We start from the raw sequence: 17,976 nt of genomic DNA, 5'->3' as shown, positions 1-17,976 counted from the left end.
AGGTCTCTAAAAGCTTAAACCCTCTCACTCGAAAAGTGTCGCTCGGAACTCGGGGTTCTTAGAATCCAACTACAACTGAGGACTTAGGAGCCACTCTTCAAATCGTGCGAAGCCTAGGTCCGCGCACCCCATATCTGGCCTCGAATGGCACATGTCATGCAGTGTCAAGCGACACATTGTGCACAACGCATCTCTTCTAGCGTTGACCCGTTGACACAATCCCACCCAGCCGGTATGGTGAGGGGTGTCAGCGCCATCCTCTTGAACCCAACTAGACGACCAGAATCATCCGAGATACATATTGACACAAGGGATATATAGGAATGAAAATGAGAGAAAACGCATATGAAAGCCTCTCTCTCATTCTTGTTTCTATATTTTGGGTTTGAAAAAACAGGGATCAGAAACTAGACAAGGATATGTGGACATTTTGAAACGGACAAATATCAATAGAGAACCGGAAAAATTAAGTTAAGGTCACATGATCTAGTAGGTTTAGCGTTTAGTTTCCCAAAGTCCATTCGATACTTCCATTTTGTGCTTTTTGAGAACTTTACTTCATCAGCTAGAGATTGAACTTTGTCATAATAGATGCTTGAGTTCAAAATTCTTATAAAGGCTAGAATAAAAAGAATTATTTTCCCTAAAAGTATAAAAGTTATAGACTAGATTTTTGTCGCTACTTCGTTGACACATGAGCGGCTAGGGATGGCGGTTGGACCCATGGGTGTGAATGCTTGTGAGCATCATGCCCGCTAGCAATATATGTGGATGCCAAATCATACATGCAGGATTCATCGGGGGCAAGGGCCTGAGATGAGTGAGCCTCGCACCTACATATGCCTATCGTGGCCTAGAACAAAAAGGACCGACCTACCTAATCAAATAGGATAAACTTGCTAATGGGCACAACTTAATATTGAGGACACTTTTTATTTATGCAATTAGCTCTTAGGGCACCCGCAACAATGATATCTCAGATGACTCTTAGAGATCCAACTCAACATTTTGTCTATGTGGAAGAAAGAGAAAACAGAGAAACCCAAGAGATGTCTCTTATTCTCACGCCTAGCTTAGACGAATTTCGAGGCCAATCATGGGGCCCTCCACGCCCTCGCCCATTCCTTTCCCTCTCCATCTTGCTTCTTGTGTCTTAGCTTCTTTTGGTCATGTGACCCCGTTTGGTGGAGCTCTCACTAGCTCCAGCTTCTCTGACGCATTCATTGTCCATGCACTATTCACATTAGCTCTTTTTCTCTCTCATCTCTCCTCTCAGAGAGCCATTGGGAGCAGGTGAAGCCAAACAAAACTAGCTTCACCTGCTCCCACTGGCTCTGTGAGAGGGGGAGAGAGGAAATAGAAAAAGAGCTCTTTTGTGAATAGTGCATCAACAGTGAATGCGTTAGAGAAGCTGGATCCATTGGGAGCTCTACAAATGGGGCGCCCTCACCTTCACGACAAGGACGGGACGAGCGCTACCTGCTACGGTGGCCCGGTGGAGAGGAATGACTGTCGACGGTGGACTAGGGTGGAGGAGGGGCGCAAGTAGCAGTGGTGGACTGGAGCGGCGGGGTCACGGAGGGCAGCGGCTGACCAGCGCACATGGCACACAGTGGCGCGGAGGGCCGTAGATGGTGACAACGGCCCAATGCGGAGGCCGATGTGTACGAAGACAGTAGGCATCGGCGCGGAGACGGATCGGTGCGGACGGTCGCGGCAGACATAGGTGCTGCAACGTTGGTGGATTGTAATGCGCAGCTCGTCACAAGGATGAAGACGGAGTGGAGGGGAAGAAAGTTGTGGGGCCCAAGTAGCGTGCTGTATGAGATAGGTTACTGGATAAGGTGTCTCATGTGTTGGCTCTAAAATGACGTGGCAACTTATGAGCTAGTTAGCTAACTCACTTGTTAGGGGTGCTCTTAGGGCACCCGCAATGGTTAGAGCGAGTTACTGGCTCTAAGCCAACTTATCCAATAATGCTAACTTTTAGCACATAGCTTTTAATATGGATAGCCCCATATGATATTCTCACATCACCTTGAAATGTGTGCAAGAGCTTAGCTCTTGATTAAGGCCCCGTTTGGTACCGCTCCGAGATGCTTCGGCTCCCGCACTGTTCATGCACTGTAGCGTGTCAGAACCGGAGCCGGAGGCGCCAGAAATTCGAGCTTCACCGGCTCCATAAACAGTAACCGCGCTACAGCGAGAGGGAAAAAGGTGGTGCGAGAAAAACAGCTCCGGGCTACAGTGTTTGCTACAGTGTTCGTGCCAGGGTGTCAGCCGGAGCCGGAGCTGCCTGGAGCCATACCAAACGGCCCCTAAGAGCTAGCTTCTCTCTCTTCTATTAAAATATGAGAAAAATACTTAGAGATAGCTTAAAAGCCAATGGTTGGAGCTGCCCTTAGACACTTTATCTATTGTCTTAAAATAATAGTTTCCAAGGTTAGAGAGAGAGAGAAGTTAGCAAATACAAATATTGAATGATGTCCTAAAGCAAATTTACTTAGTCAAGTCATGTGCAATTACTAACAACATGCTTGATATCTATATAGGTCCTAAAGTGTCAATCTAATTTCCAAAAACTACTACTACCTATTGTATGTGTAGAAGACTAAATGTGTAATACAAAGATATAAAATAACCATTCTTTTAAAGTTTATATACTTTTTTTAATACAATGACGATGATACATGGCTTATATATGGGTATATGTGTGAGTGTGTTGGAGTGGATTATGGTAAAATTAGTTCTACTATGATTTACTCTGTCGCCACACATATATACAAATAAAAAAGTGCAAGCCTCTCACACGTTCTCCTCCTAGTATCTATTTTTCATACAAACTTCATCCATGCCGATTTTTTAAACCACGATGAATCCATGCAACAAGAACATGAGTCAGTTCTCTCTCTCTCCTTGAATGCAACAGACTTCATCCATTGCCGTCGGACGGTTCAATTTATCGCAATCCATGACTATGAGTTGCTTTTTTCTCGCCACTAGAGATGACCTAACCTATGTAGATTAAACTGCAGACACCCACGAGCTGCTTGGTTTCTCGTACAGTAACGCAAATGTAAACAATTTCATTCGCCAGCTAGTTCAAATTCATTCCCGCCGGTAACGTTCGCAGGTCAATTTCATTTACGTTTGCGTTTCCATTGGCACACCCAAACAGCTCGCCAGTGTATTTGGAGTACATATGTGACATGTTGCAGAGTGTTTACCACGCCCGTACCCAACGGCCACCATTGCCAATTTGTCATTCCGGCACGGTGCGAAACAGAAGATTTTCCCGAGATTTTTACGGGCGCGAACCGGGAAGACATAACATAACAGAGGTAAACCTCTCAATGCTATACTACTTAGTGTAGCTTGTTAGCTCCTGTGATCTTATTGCGCACACAGAAAAAGAAAAAAAAGATAACTAATTCTACGAGATAGTTCCCTGCCTTTGTTTTCAAAAATACTTTAGCCAATATGCTGGTGCTGACTAATCATTCTATGTTGAATAGTGAATATTAGAATATGGTAACTCTGCATCTGTTTGAAGCTTTAGACGCTCAAGGTCTGCATTCTATTGAGTATTGAGTCACTCATGGAACAGTAATTTAACTGCAGAAAATAATACAGATGACCTACAATACGTTATTTTCTGAAATATCACAGTTCATAAATTCTTATTAGATTCTGAGTACCCATTAATCATATAATATTATTCCTGTAAACAAAATTTAGATATGCATGATCAAATCAAATTCACATGATGGACAGAATTTGAACCGTCATATAGATGTTTAGAGATTGAACAAAAAGCAAACGGATTCCGTTATGTATCTGGACAAGCATCGTAATTCATAAAGACCAAAACAGATGCAGCATGTGGTGCTATGATGTATTTTCATGTACAGTTTGTTCTGTGACCTAATCTGGGCTAATAGGTTCAGTTTTCTTGAGGATAGCTAACTATTTTACAGTTTTGCAACTTAATAGTTCAAACCATTCTATTTCTATCAGGCTGCATTCAACTTGATGATCTTAACTTTTCCAGGTATTTGTGTAGGCACTAGATTATTGTCATTCACGCGGTATAATGCACCGAGATGTCAAACCCCACAATGTCATGATTGACCATGAAAAACGCCAGCTTCGTCTTATTGATTGGGGTCTTGCAGAGTTCTATCATCCCAAGATGGAATATAATGCTAGAGTTGCTTCAAGGTCAGCTGCCCTGCCCTGGCTTCGAAAATTGGCTGTTCTTGGACTTGTTCAGCATTATATTAAAAATATTTTATTTGTCCAAATATTCATGATAACTGTTACTGTTAATAAACCATGAATATTTTGTTGATCCAATGACCTTTCCCATTCTATGTTCTTCTAGTAGACCTGTAAATCACAATAGGATTTTGATGCATCGTTATATTAGTTCTGGTTCATCTCTTTGTTTAGTACTAAATTCACGTTAGATTTATGTTATACCCAGTATATAAATAGTAAATTATTGTGTAGCACTGTTTCTTAAAAAACATCTGTTTAAAAAGGCGATGCCTAGGCGCTAGCCGCTAGGCAGTGCACTGCCTCACCATCGCAAAGCACCTAGGTGTTTTGTCTAGGCTTGACTTGATGTATGTTATTAAAAAATGGGACAAATTAGGGATGAAGAAAGATAAACTACAATCATATTCTTATAGATGCATGGTAATATCATTTTTTTTCTCCTGTTCTGATATGCTAAATTTCCTATATCTAGCATGGCAGTACTCTGACTGGCCCCAAAAGAACAAACGCCTAGCAATGACTAGAAATGCCTAGGTGCTAGACAGAGCCTAACCACCTGCCTAGCTCCTAGCGCTTTTTTAAACATTGAAAATATATTACTCTCTAGTTGCCTCTCGTTGCCTCTCTCCCCTTGGTTTACCATGTCCTTTTGCTATTTACAGATGCTACAAGGGTCCTGAACTACTTGTGGATTTGTTAGATTATGATTACTCTTTAGATTTGTGGAGCCTTGGTTGCATGTTCGCAGCAATGGTAAGTGGCAAGACTATGATCAATTAGTCATCTTGGCTTAACAGACCTGTGTTGATGTGCTATATGGTCCTAACAGATATTCCGAGTGGACCCTTTCTTTAGTGGCCAGGATAATTATGATCAATTAGTGAAAATAACTGAGGTAAGTTTGAAGCTGCTCTGTGTTGAAACTTCTTGTCATCGTGTTTTTCTGTATCACTTAATCTAGTGCTTTAAATGGAATAATGCAGTGATTGCAAGCCAGCACAAATTAATTGGTTCATCTGACATTATTGTTTGCATCTGCTATGTCTGCTTTAGAGTCATCCTAGAGTTGTTGATGGCAAGTTCATATGTTACTTTGACATCTTTTATTTGGACCTTAATAGCATACTGTCATAGCCTTGGTTGTACAGAAAGTTGACTGAATGTAAACATTACTAAAACTAGCTTATTGTGTATGGTTGATTTATGGATACTGACATATCAGTGGCACGTATCACCATGCATATTTACTGCAAAGTTTATATATTTATAAACAATTACTAGTCCAATTTTCATTAGTGATGGCTAGAGTATTAAAAAAATGTCTAGATGTTGCTGTATCTTCATTCTTCTATGTACTGCCTTTGTGTTCATTGCCATTATTGCATCATCTCCTTGTGTTGCTTTTGAGTTCATTGTGATTGGCTACCACATCTTGTATATGTGGTTCACCACAGTTGCAGTTGTGATTGAATACTCCCTAAAGATGCTAAACCTAAACCCTAGCCATTTTAGCTGTACTATTTCCTCTGATCCTCTGCTCCTGCATTTCATGAAGAAATGGTTGTTTGAAAGCATTTTTAATGTCTTATTCGTGTTACTGTTCTGCAGGTTCTTGGCACAGGAGATTTGTATGACTACCTTGAAAAATATGGCCTGCAGCTTGACCCACAGTTTGAAAGACTTGTTGGAAGGTCATTGTTTTGGAGTTCGGATAATCTTGTAGACTATCATGATCTTTATTTTGGATGATCTAATTATGTTTTCGTGGCTACAGACATAATAGGAAACCATGGTCCAAGTTTGTCAATGCTAGGAACAGACACCTTGCGACACCTGAGGTGACTCTTGTTGCCTTTTGATAACTGTAGCCTACTCCCCATTTCTTGTTTTTTTACACAAGTTTCTACCTTTTACAGGCTATTGATTTGGTAGATAAACTCCTCCGGTATGATCACCAGGAAAGGCCTACAGCCAAGGAAACCATGGTACCTCTCTGGCCTACATTCTTGACGGAAGTTACTGGATGAGTATGCCATGCATATAACTTCAAAACTAGCTTATGCTAAAAACATCTATTGATGTTTGCAGGCTGACCCGTATTTCAATCCAGTAAGAAGTTCCGAAAGCAAGACAAATTCATAATAGCTGATTAGCTATAAGATGCACAAAGGTGCACATTCTTTTTTCTTCCCCGAGTGGCCCAATACTGTCATGCAAGGCAAATGGCATATTTGACGGTCCTTTTGAACTGGTGCAAAAGATGTAGAGAAATACTTGATTTTAAGGCAGGTGCATGGTTTGTTCAGCATGATATCTTGGTCAGCATGTAATGTAAGTGTCAATTTTGTGTGTGAGTTAATTCCTTTTCTCTACTTGCCGTTCTAGCGCGAATAATTTATTTCACCAGTTTGCTTGAACACCGCATGACTGATTTATATGGTCATTATTTACCTAAATCACATTTCAATGTTAACGGATTCTTTTTGTACCCTCTACCAGGGTAGTCGCCTCAGTTAAATTGTTAAAAGTGTTCAGATTGTGTCAGTGACGATGTTTGCTTGGATGGAGGAGAATTTTGAGGTAGCTCACCGTCGTTACTGCCTTTGCAAGCACTAGTTTCTCTTCGTCTTTTCTAAGGCTGGGGCGAATTCTGTTTCCATGGCCCTCGCGTCTCCTTTGAGATACGCAGTGGAGCTTGATTGGGTCCTACTCGTAGCTGTAACAGTATCCGACATTTCGAGACTTGGTCAAAAGTGAACTCATAGCCAGTGATCAATTCGAAGTTGTTGACCTGCCGTAAGCCAAAAGTATACCGAAGTTGTTCTGCCGTATGCCAAATATACCGAGTCAGCGGGGAATTCCAAGTTGTTGACCTGCCGTGAGCCAAAGCCCAAAAGTATAATCTCACCGAGTCAGCGGGGAATTAACAGCACCGCTCGTTCAATGTTCATATATATAGGAAAATTACGAACCAAGTCAGCAGGGAATAGCACCCGCTCATTCAATATTCATATAGGGGTATGGGGTTTAGGAAAACTACGAAACACACAAGGCTGTTTACAATGTCCGGAAGAGATAAATCACGAACTGACCCAGGTACCAACGCTAAATCATGCTCCGAAGTCCCAAGTGTTACTAGAACGATTACAGTGAATAGTTTCTGACGCAGCAAAAGACGATCTTATCTCAGTGGGAGCTTTCAACCCATCCGGTTCATTATCGAAGTCATTTGTTTTGATCGCCCTGTTTCCAAGATGGCGTGTGATATACCATACTGAATTATCGCCCCACCGCCCCAGGGGCCAGGGCAGCAAGCAGTTCTCACTTCTCACCTAAAAAATCTGAGCAGCTTTCACCTTAATCATCTCGATCTGGTTTGGTCGGTAACCGTCTAAGCTTGCAAGTACGTGTTAACAGCCAGCAAAGGATAACAAAAAAACTACTAGCGGTTTCCAAAGCTTTTAGGAACAAAAGTATATCATTGGCATTGGTTGTAATTCAGAGGAACCAGAAACATTAGTAAGATCGCTGTTGCAAACAAAAAGGAACATGTGTTCAATTCTAAATTGCTCCAAAATTCTATATAGTCAATACATGACAACGGGAAATGCCAAAAGATGATGACAGTGGATGTGCTTGGGCACAACTTATGCCACCATACTGGCCTCAAAACGCATGCAGAACCTGCTACAAGTTTCCCAGTGTAAATTAGTCCGCAACCTAAACTGACTATAAGCTCTCCAATTACAAACATAAACAGCCGGCCAAGCATTACTGCCACTTGCAGGAGGATTCAGCCTATACCCATAATGGCTCCCCCAGATACGAAGATTAGAAACCAAAGAAACCAAGCTCGGTCGCCCTTTCCTTCTCGAATGTCTCAAAGTACTGGTATATGATTGTGACAGCGAGCAGAATACCAGTTCCTGAGCCGATTGCACCCATGAAATCAGCTAGAACAGTCAACGCACCAATGCACACTCCACCAAATGCTGCAGCAGTTGGGATGTATCTGTTCAGTTCCTTTTGCAGGTTTGACTCACGATGACCTGGCATCACCATTTGTTGTTCCTGTTGAAATGCCAGGGTAAGGGTTTACAGGTCACTCTAGCATGAAAATCTTGCATTTGAAAAATATCGTCCTATTAACACTAGTAGTCCATATCCTGCAGCTTACTAATAACCATGCAAGGGTATCCATTTGTGTGATAATTTTAAATTCATAATATAAGTTAAAAAAAAGCAGACAAGCACGGCAGCGTGTGTTTTGATGGTAATAATGTTGGACAAAGGTCATGACATATAAACTATCATACAGGGCAGGAACAGTGACTCAGGGGTCCGCGGGGCAGGGGGTTGCTATCCATTATTTTTACCTTCAGCTGCTTAGCAACATCCTTCGCTGATGAACCAGAAACTTCAATCCATGTCTTTGAGAAGAGAGCACAGGCTGACAGCATAAAGACCACATAGAACAATGCATGGAATGGATTTGCCAGAACATCAGCCAAGCTGCAAATTCAAACATTTGAAGCTCGCATCATTAATAGTTCATTCAATGTTAACAAAATCATAAGCAAAGAATCATCAAAGAGAAGGCACTAAAATAAAAGAAATTAATTATTCACCTTGATGGTGCAGTCACATAGTAAGCAAGACCACCAACAGGAACAGAATGGCCAGAGTACTCAGATTCCTTCCATTTCCCAAGAAGGTTAACAAGGAAATTTCCACTGTATTTCCTGTAGAGAAGCTGCCATAGAAACATTTTAGTCCTTGCACATTCATGCAAAGATCAATTGTAATGCAGCACTGGAAGCTGCCACAGAAACATTTTAATCCTTGCATGTAAAGATCAAATGTAATGCAGCACCAGAATTGAAGTACATACCTGGGATATGAAATAGAGGTTGGTAATCAGTGCAGAGTGCAGAATGATAGGCATGTTGGAAGTGTAGAACAGCTTGATTGGGTATGAGCCTTGTTGACCACGAGCATTCTTTGACCTCACTGGAAGCACAACACGGAAGCCTTGGAAGTAGATAACTATGAGGAAGACCAAGACAGTAGCAAGTAAATTGGTCACATTTGGAAGATTCTGACGGTAGAAAGCCTCGCGTAGAGCACGGACTTTATCAGTTCGAGTAATCAACAGATGGAACAATGCAATGACTGCCCCTTCAAATTCAGCACCACGCCCACTGTTGATGGTTGTTGGGCTAAATGCCTTCCAGATGATATTCTCACTACATGGGAAGGGGGGTTTACTGTAAGCTAGCATGTACAGAATAGCAAATCAATGAGTGGTGGCATTTAATATGCTTACCAGATATTAGTAGCAATGAACAGAGAGATACCAGACCCCAAACCATAGCCTTTCTGTAGGAGTTCATCTAGACAGATGACAATGATACCAGCAAAGAAAAGCTGAAGTATAATGAGAATAGCATTCCCAGTTCCAAGTTGGTTCACACTGCCATACATTCCAGAGAGAACATATGCCACAGCTTCTCCAATAGCAATCAGGATACCAAGCAACTTCTGCGCACCATTCCTGAATAAAAAGTACACTATGCATCACGAGAAAATCACCAGACACAAGAATAAGAACCATAAAGCTTTGCAGTTCTCAATGGCATTCAATTGATAGAAGGATGGATATGCAACATAGAGTGTAGCATGTCCATATAAGGAAAGTATCCACCAGTAGATATAGAAGTAAACTTGACGTCTATATTATTCAACAATACTTACAGCAGAGCACGATCCTCCCTCACACTGTTGTCAACTTCAATAATCTTTGATCCCACTAGAAGTTGCACCACCATTCCAGATGTCACAATTGGAGTGATACCCAGTTCCATAACAGTACCACGGTTTGAAGCAAGAATAACACGCATCCAGTAGAAAGGGTCAGCACCAGTAGTTGAATGAATGCCATAGAGCGGGAGCTGACTGCAGACCAGGAAAATGAAGAGAGAAATGACCGTGTAGATCACTTTCTCTCTGAATGGTATTTTCCTATCAGCACTCTGTACTTCTGGCAAGAAAGCCAGAAATGGCCTCACAAGATGCAGTACTCGAAAACCGCCAGCCATCTCTCTATATTAAAGAAGAGATATTGATCAGCATTATGTACAATGTGCATCAAATCTAGTAACATAATGAAACCCTGCCTACTCTATTGTGTGGTCACGATTCTGATGAAAAAGATGCATCCATCCATTATAGGTAAAATATAAGTGAGCCTACCAAAATACATGTAAATGCAGACAAAGGAAGAGTAGCACAAGAAAATGAAAACCAAAGCTAATATAACCATCAAACGCGTAATATGGAAAATGTGCAGAGAAAAATAAATTCTTGCATTAATTTGCCATTTAACCCACTCATTTCCTTGTAGTGACTTGATCGATGAAATTCAGTATAGAAAAGCGATTTAGAGAGCTGTACGTAAGTACCTAACTGCACAAAACGAAGAAGTGAATTTGTGGTACCTATTGTTGCCAACACATCTAGAAGGCCAGGCAATTTGCATGATACGGAAAAAAATTGTTATAATCTTCATCGGTGAATTAGCTCGAGTCCCAAACGTAACTAAACTCTAACTACAATCTGCATGACGGTTCTGCTTGACACACGGAATTAACAAAAGGAAACTACCCACAATTCAAACATCAAACACACCACATATAACGTGGCCTCACAACTCACATACTATACAAAAACAGGCGCGGATCAAAATTCTACAGAACACACCAACCAAGTAACTGTATATGGACCCTAGATTCGTATATGGATCTGGACGTTGCGCCTACTAGCTCAATCACATAAAAGAATGTCGAATCCTTCGAAACAAAAGCCGGAACCACATGATACGCTTCTAAACTTCACGCCCACAGATCTCAGAGAGACCCAGGGTGTACACATGTACACCCGATAATTTTTGAACAAAATCGGAGTTCGTAACTGGATCAGATCCGATCGGAATACAAGTACCTTAAGCTAGGATCTGGGTGCTCGGTTTCACAGCAGGAACGGAAGAGACCGGGTGGGGTGGGGTGGGCGTACCTGTTGGGTGCTCGTCGCCGGCGAAGTGCCTGAGAGACAAACCTGCGCACCTGGCTTAAGGCGGCGGCGATCGCCCAGTCGTCGCCGCAAGAGACAGAGCGCACGCGAGGGACACGGGAGAACCACGATAGAGACAGAGGGTGGAAACGGGAGAACAAAGGCAGGGGCGGAGGCCCACAGTTAAGCTGGAGGCTGCCGCCGATCTGGTAGTAGTTGGAACAGTATGCTGTATGTAGGCTGTTGAAAGAATCAGGTTGTTGTAGGGCCAGAAGTTGTGTGTGCAATCGCTCCCAAGCACAGTTAGATGGGCCAGTGACAGGAGTACCCCATACACGAAAGCCCAAGAAGAACTGCCATATCCTTCAAGAGCGTTGGGCTTGGTAGCCTAGGCTGGGTGGCTCGTATATTAATGGACAGGAGGGCAGGACGAGGGCCTGTTTGCTAGAAACTTCCCTCGCACAGAAAAGTTGGCTGGGAGGCAGCATCCAAACAGCCCCTTAAGGCACTGTAACGGCAAATCTAGACTAAATTGTTGTTGGGATCGTACAGATTCATGAACTCAATTTGATGGGGTCGTAGCTGGCCAGAATACGTGGAGTTCCACTGATTCGTACAAAGTTATCGGGGTCGCATAACCCCGACACATATGCACTGGCTTCGCCGTCGCCACTGTTTTCCTCAAAAAAAAAAGTTAAGGCATTGTTTGGCACGGCTTGGAATACTACCGTGTGCTGAGCAGTAAAAGGAGATGAAGCTAAAATAATGATTCTATCGACTTTTAGTTCAGAGGAGAAAAAAGTCGCTTCTCGTTACCGTGCACGAATTAAGGAGTCACAACTGCATTCATCCGGAGCTCTGTCAAATGGCACCTAATTAAGTTGATGCAACCGATGTTGTTTGTTTTCATACATACTAGCACATATATCCACGTGTCATAACTGGAGAAAAAAATCTGACATGTCTAAACCCAATAAATTTGGTATAAAACAATTTTTATAGGAATTACACATATTGTTAGGAAGCACGACATCGTGCCGCCCGTGTGCGCACGCACTCCGGCTGTTCCAGGCTGCGACAACGTTTACAGTGGGCAATGGTGAGTCCACTCTATTCTGGATAGACCGGTGGCTCAATGGATCAAGCATCGTGCAGCTTGCCCCCGCCGTTTTTGCGGCAGTTCGCCCCAGGAAGAGGAGGGCGTCGGTGTCCGAGGCTCTAAACGGTAACGCTTGGGTACGTCATCTGTCTGTCTGGCGCAGTTTCCATGACGATGCTTCTTCAGTTTGGGAGGCTATGTGATTTGCTAGAGAATGTTCAGCTCTCATCCGATCCAGACGTCCTTTCTTGGCACCTGACTGAGAGCGGGAACTACTCGGCCGCATCTGCTTATGGGGCCATGTTCCTTGGCTCTTCGCCGGTTAGAGGCGCTGCACAGTTGTGGAAGACGGCTGCGCCGCCCCGTGTCCGCTTCTTCTATTGGCTGGCTTTGCAGGATAGATGCTGGACCGGCGAGCGTCGTCACCGCCATGGCCTTCAACCAACGGACGCTTGCATCACCTACGACCAGGAGCCAGAGATAATTGATCACATCTTGCTGGGCTGTGCATACAGCCGCGAGGTCTGGGCGACCTGGATGGACTGGCTTCACTTGCCTAATGTGGATGTTCGCCCGCAGCCGTTCATGGAGTGGTGGCTGTCCAATAGGAAGCGCGTCGACAAGCACTTCAGGCGCGGGTTTGACTCCATCGTGTTCTTGATCGGTTGGATGCTTTGGAAACAAAGGAACGCGAGGACCTTTGATGGCAGTACACGTACAGCGAGGGAGCTCGCCGTGGACATTCGCCTCGTCACGGAGGACTGGCGAATGGCTGGGTACAGGCAGCCCGGCATCCTTCTGTCTGGACGCTGAGCGCAGTCCCGTGGAGTTCTTAAATTTGGTTCAATCATGTAGTCCCCTGTGTTGTCCGGTGGGTGCGTGTATGTGTTGGCCTTGGTAACCAGTGTATTACCGAGTTTGTTGTTTAGCTTAAAACTCTCTTTCTGCTTAATGAAATACGCGTCGAAAGGCGTCGTCTATATATATATATATATATATATATATATATATATATATATATATATATATATATATATATATAGAGAGAGAGAGAGAGAGAGAGAGAGAGAGAGAGAGAGAGAGAGAGAGAGAGAGAGGGAACTACTTGATGATCGTAACAATCAATGTTGTAGATCTTTCTTTTTGTCCGATGTATATGATATGAAATCCTTGGGTTAATGAGGACTAATAAATGTTCATAAAATTAACGATGTAGTTGATTATTTTTATTAACCTTGTAATTTGCAAACCTCTTGTCAGCAAATGTGGTGTTTTTTAACAATATTGTAATAAGATAATAGATAGATCAATCTCACAAAAAGGATCCAATTAAAATCCAATAAACTCCAAATCACATGCAAGCATGATGAACTTAAAAATGCATATATAAATTTAAATTTTAAGGTGAGAGGAGCGTTGATCTTAGGTAAAGTTGACAAATTGGAAATAAAGCATGGCACATAATTGTGTCCGCGGCAGATCTATATACATGGTTTAATTAAGGGGTGCGGACACACCCACGGAAAAGTATAAAACAGTGATTCTATATAAGCTTTCATCATGTACTATTTCTGCAATCCTAGCGCCCACAAAGAAACTAATAAGCACGTCGTCCCCTCCAATTTGCTTTAGCTCCGTCCCTGAATTGTATTATGTCGTTGCACTCCTGATTGATCCTAACTATCTAACCTAGGTTTGTTTCGCTAATGAAAACGCCAGCTCCACACCCATTCCTTTTGTAACTGAATTGTTGAAAGTAAACTGAAGTTGGATTGGTGATAATAATATACCTTACCCTATGGGCATGTTCACTTGTCTGAATTCTGGAGGAATCTGGATGATTTGGAGGAATGCTGGAGGAATTTGTGAGAGAAAAACACTGTTCCGGATAAAAAAATAAGCGAATCAAGCCGGGTTTAAGGGCACACGAACGGGGCCATATATCCCTATGGCAACTTAAATTGATCGATGATTATGATGTTCTGCCTCCATGATATATACCAGTGTACCATAATATCGATCTATAACGACTGCAGTCCCCGGGCCCGGCATCAAAATTAATTTTGTTATTACTGTGTACATACACACCTATCATGGATTATTCATGGCAATGGAAGCTGCCAAAAAGAACCTGAGCTTCAGTGAATGCGAATCCCACGCCCTTACACAGTTTGAGCTCGTGCTTCCAACACTGTCGACTCCATCGAGGCCAGCGGGGAGGAAAACAAAAACGTCGTCGTACTTGTACGTACGTACGTCAGCCGGCTCGGCACAGCGCCCCCACCAAACGCGGCCACCTCGACATGGGCCGGTGGTCAGCCGGTGCCCCTCCTGCGCGGTGCCGGGAGCCAACACCGCGCGCGGCGATCCACGCGCCCTACCCGCACGTGGTCCCGGGGCTACTACCTTAGATACAGTATACGTACGCGGAAAATTCAGCAAAACACGCGCGTACGGGATGCGCGGCCCTCCCTCCACGCAAGTACGCAACCGCACTGCACGCTCCTCACATGTTGGTCTTGGGCGGCGCATGACCGATCGGCGACGGGAACGACGACGACGGCTGCGCGCTGGCACGCTGACCGACTGCCATCTGCTGCTGCTCGCGGACTCGCGGTACTTGCGTTGCTGATGGATGATGGCTGAGCACAGCTGGAAACCCCCGGCCGGCGCCTCTCCTCCTGGCACGGTAAAGCGCCGGCACCGCGCCAGCATGTGGCCCCGCCATTTGGATAGATGGAGTACTCGTACGTCCTGCATGTGCATGGGGGTCTACGTGAATGCATGCTAGCTGCTAGCTGCCAAACCACCAGTCCCGCCGCGGCCGGCCGTGGTTCAATTCATCGGCGGTGTACAGGTAGCTGCAACCCTGCAACGACAGGACTTTTCACTCCATGTCCATGTTGTGCAATCTGCCAATTCAAGTGCGCGGCGTCGAAATATTTGGTCCTTTTTCTCTGCGAAGCGACCAGTACTTGGGACTCAACTTTTGTGCAATGGGAAAGGCCAAATGCATGCTCAGATCAGCTTTCCTCGTGTTGCACGTAAGATTCTACAGTACGGTGTAGGGCATGCCTGCCCAGCTCTATCTGTCGTCGGCTAAGGCCCTGTTTATTTCCCCTCGCACTTTCAGCTCATGTGTTTGGTCAAATGGATCTAAACACCTAGGCCAAAAGTGAGCAAAAGAGAGAGGGGGGGGGGGGGGCTAAAGTTTAGTCCATTTACACCTCAAGATGTGCAAAACTGAGCTAAAACGTCTTGGGTGCGTGAGGGATGTGAAAATGGTTGGAACGTGATGCCCTCTCAGGCTCACGGCTTCGTGTTAATATAGCCAGGAAGAGCCCCTGGCGTGGCGGTAAAACTTGTACAACAAGAAGAAGCTAACTACTTTGGTAACTCTAGATTACATCACAAGATTACATCAACCGAAGCCATGATACTTCCCTTCACCCGCAATCCAAGCCTGAGCGCACAACCAATCTTCAGTAGATATCAATCAACCATCAATCAACCAGATATTACGGTCGTGTGATCCTATTGGATATTCTTAACAAGGGACACCTCATGCCCCCACCCACCCGCGCCCGCCCCACCCGCGACCGCCCGGTGCCTTCCGCAGCCCCCTTGTGACGCGCCCTCCCTCCACCCCGGCCGGTGCGCCCTCCTCCCCCCCCCGCCCCCCGCGTGGCCTCCTCCACCGGCGGCGGCGTCATCTCCTCCCTCTCACCCTCCTCCTCCCCTGGATCTCGGCGGCTTCCTCTCCTCCCCCGCGCCCTCCTCCTCCTCTGGATCTCGTCATGGAGCATTTGGACCTCGCGGTTGCGGCGAGCGCCTCCCCCTCGAGCACCGCCGACGTCTGCCGCTTCAGCTCCCCGCCGTCGTCTGTCGTGCCACGGGCCGGCCTCACCCCTCAGTGCTGGCTGTCATCGCCGCTGAGCGTGCGGCTGGGAGGGTAGGGAGGAAGGGGACGGAGGGGCAAATCGGTAATTTTTTATGGAGGACTAAACTTTTGTCATGGATCTAAACACCTCAAGCAGGACTAAAGTTTAGTAGCAAAACTTTAGGGGCTATTTTTTTGCCATGCAAAATGGAACTAAACAGGGTCTTAATTAGCCCCTGACCATGCATGCAAGTTCCTCCCAAGTGGCAAGTACTCTGCTACTACTACTAGCTAGAGTTTCCGTTTAAGCTTGTCAGGGAAGAAAATTTGTCTAGTTATCGACATGACAGTTCATTATCTATTTCAAATGATAATACTTCCTCCGTATAGGAAAGAATGTAATTATGGGAATCGTGGCTCATATTTGACCAAATTTATAGTAAATAATATTAACATTTATGTCTCCAAATAAATTTATTATGAAAATATATTCTATAACTAATGTAATGGTATTTATTTTGTCTCATGAATCTTAGTACTTTTTCATATAATTTGTCAAACTTTTGAACTCCTCGAAATATGATAATTGTATTCTTTTGCTAACGGAGGGAGTAATAGAGACCGATCACAAGTCACAAACACGATCAACACTACACAGGCAGGAACGAGATAAACTCTCAGAAATCTGCTGTAGCTAGTGCATACGGCCGGGCAGGAATCGGGCTATGGGTCTCCTTCCTTGCATAAGTACAGCATGGGGTGAGAAAAGCAGCCAGCGTCCTCTCAATTCTCTCAAATTAAAAGGTCGGATGTCTCGGTGTGAAACATACCTATGGTGGGTGTGTCTCCTGCCGCAACCCTAACACAGTGGGTCAGTGGCTAACACCATATTTACCCTGTTCGCTTGATTGTATCAGCCATGTTTATCATTCATGATATAGTGTTTTTCTCTCACAATAAAACAATATTAGCCGGTTTATAAGCCACAGAAACGATCAAACGAACAGGGTGATTGTCTACATTTGTCCTTTAGTGAACAGTTGGGGTCAACACGAGACCACCCTTGAGGAGAAAACATGGGTGCGTAGGCAACGGTACGAGACAGTAGGACTGCGAGGTGTGTCCTATATACACTGCTATGCAAATTGCATTAGAGACGACTGCGTATATGACCGGCCGTTAGTTACAAAAATAACCAAAGGCCTATGGAAATGTGTACATCATGGACTGCCTACAGGCCTACTGTCTACACTTCTATAGAAGCAGACAAGACTACACGGTTCTGTCAACTCCATGCAAAAAAGGAAGATATGGATACTTTCTGTTGGTCTCTGTACCTCGTTTCCATGTAGTATATACTATACACACACAGAAAAGCAAGTTACAAAGTCGTATGTATACTATATATAGTAGAGTATATATATCTTTATGCTTGCAAAAATACGTTCGCACGTGAACTCTTCGCCTATGTATAATGTATATCATGAAACGTCGTCGTGAATTCTAGTCTAGAGCATGTTTGGATCCTTTCAGATTTCACAATCTAAACAGCCACCAACTTCATAAGCTAGCTAGCTTCTACAATCTTAAAAGCTAAATGAACCTAGTGAAAGCATCTAGGCCCCTAAGTGAATTTCGGTGATTAATG

General features: G+C 44.1%; 3 protein-coding genes across 3 annotated transcripts; 2 read left to right on the top strand and 1 right to left on the bottom strand.

The window, feature by feature from the left end:
- The first annotated feature begins 4,053 nt into the window (after window positions 1-4,053).
- On the top strand, window positions 4,054-6,589 carry LOC136534485 (casein kinase II subunit alpha-4, chloroplastic-like). Its single transcript, XM_066526909.1, has 7 exons — window positions 4,054-4,221; window positions 4,944-5,034; window positions 5,111-5,176; window positions 5,890-5,972; window positions 6,056-6,119; window positions 6,198-6,266; window positions 6,370-6,589. Exons 1-7 carry the CDS (start codon window positions 4,094-4,096, stop codon window positions 6,421-6,423), a joined length of 555 nt encoding a protein of 184 aa, XP_066383006.1. The 5' UTR covers window positions 4,054-4,093; the 3' UTR covers window positions 6,424-6,589.
- Window positions 6,590-7,772: 1,183 nt separating this feature from the next.
- On the bottom strand, window positions 7,773-11,512 carry LOC136534484 (uncharacterized). The gene is made up of 7 exons (XM_066526908.1): window positions 11,353-11,512; window positions 10,036-10,383; window positions 9,608-9,835; window positions 9,173-9,527; window positions 8,910-9,034; window positions 8,658-8,793; window positions 7,773-8,352 (listed from the first exon to the last, which is right to left on the bottom strand). The coding sequence occupies exons 2-7, from the start codon at window positions 10,377-10,379 to the stop codon at window positions 8,113-8,115; spliced, it is 1,428 nt and encodes a 475-aa protein (XP_066383005.1). The 5' UTR covers window positions 10,380-10,383; window positions 11,353-11,512; the 3' UTR covers window positions 7,773-8,112.
- Window positions 11,513-12,616: 1,104 nt separating this feature from the next.
- Window positions 12,617-13,261, top strand: LOC136534482 (uncharacterized). Its single transcript, XM_066526906.1, has one exon. It carries the CDS (start codon window positions 12,617-12,619, stop codon window positions 13,259-13,261), a length of 645 nt encoding a protein of 214 aa, XP_066383003.1.
- The last annotated feature ends 4,715 nt before the right edge of the window (window positions 13,262-17,976 follow it).

The sequence above is a fragment of the Miscanthus floridulus genome, unplaced genomic scaffold (genome assembly GCF_019320115.1).
Source record: "Miscanthus floridulus cultivar M001 unplaced genomic scaffold, ASM1932011v1 os_1979_1_2, whole genome shotgun sequence".
In the NCBI taxonomy this organism is placed as follows: Eukaryota; Viridiplantae; Streptophyta; class Magnoliopsida; order Poales; family Poaceae; genus Miscanthus; species Miscanthus floridulus.
Note: the sequence above shows the minus strand (reverse complement) of the source record. Positions and strands in the feature narration are given on the sequence as shown.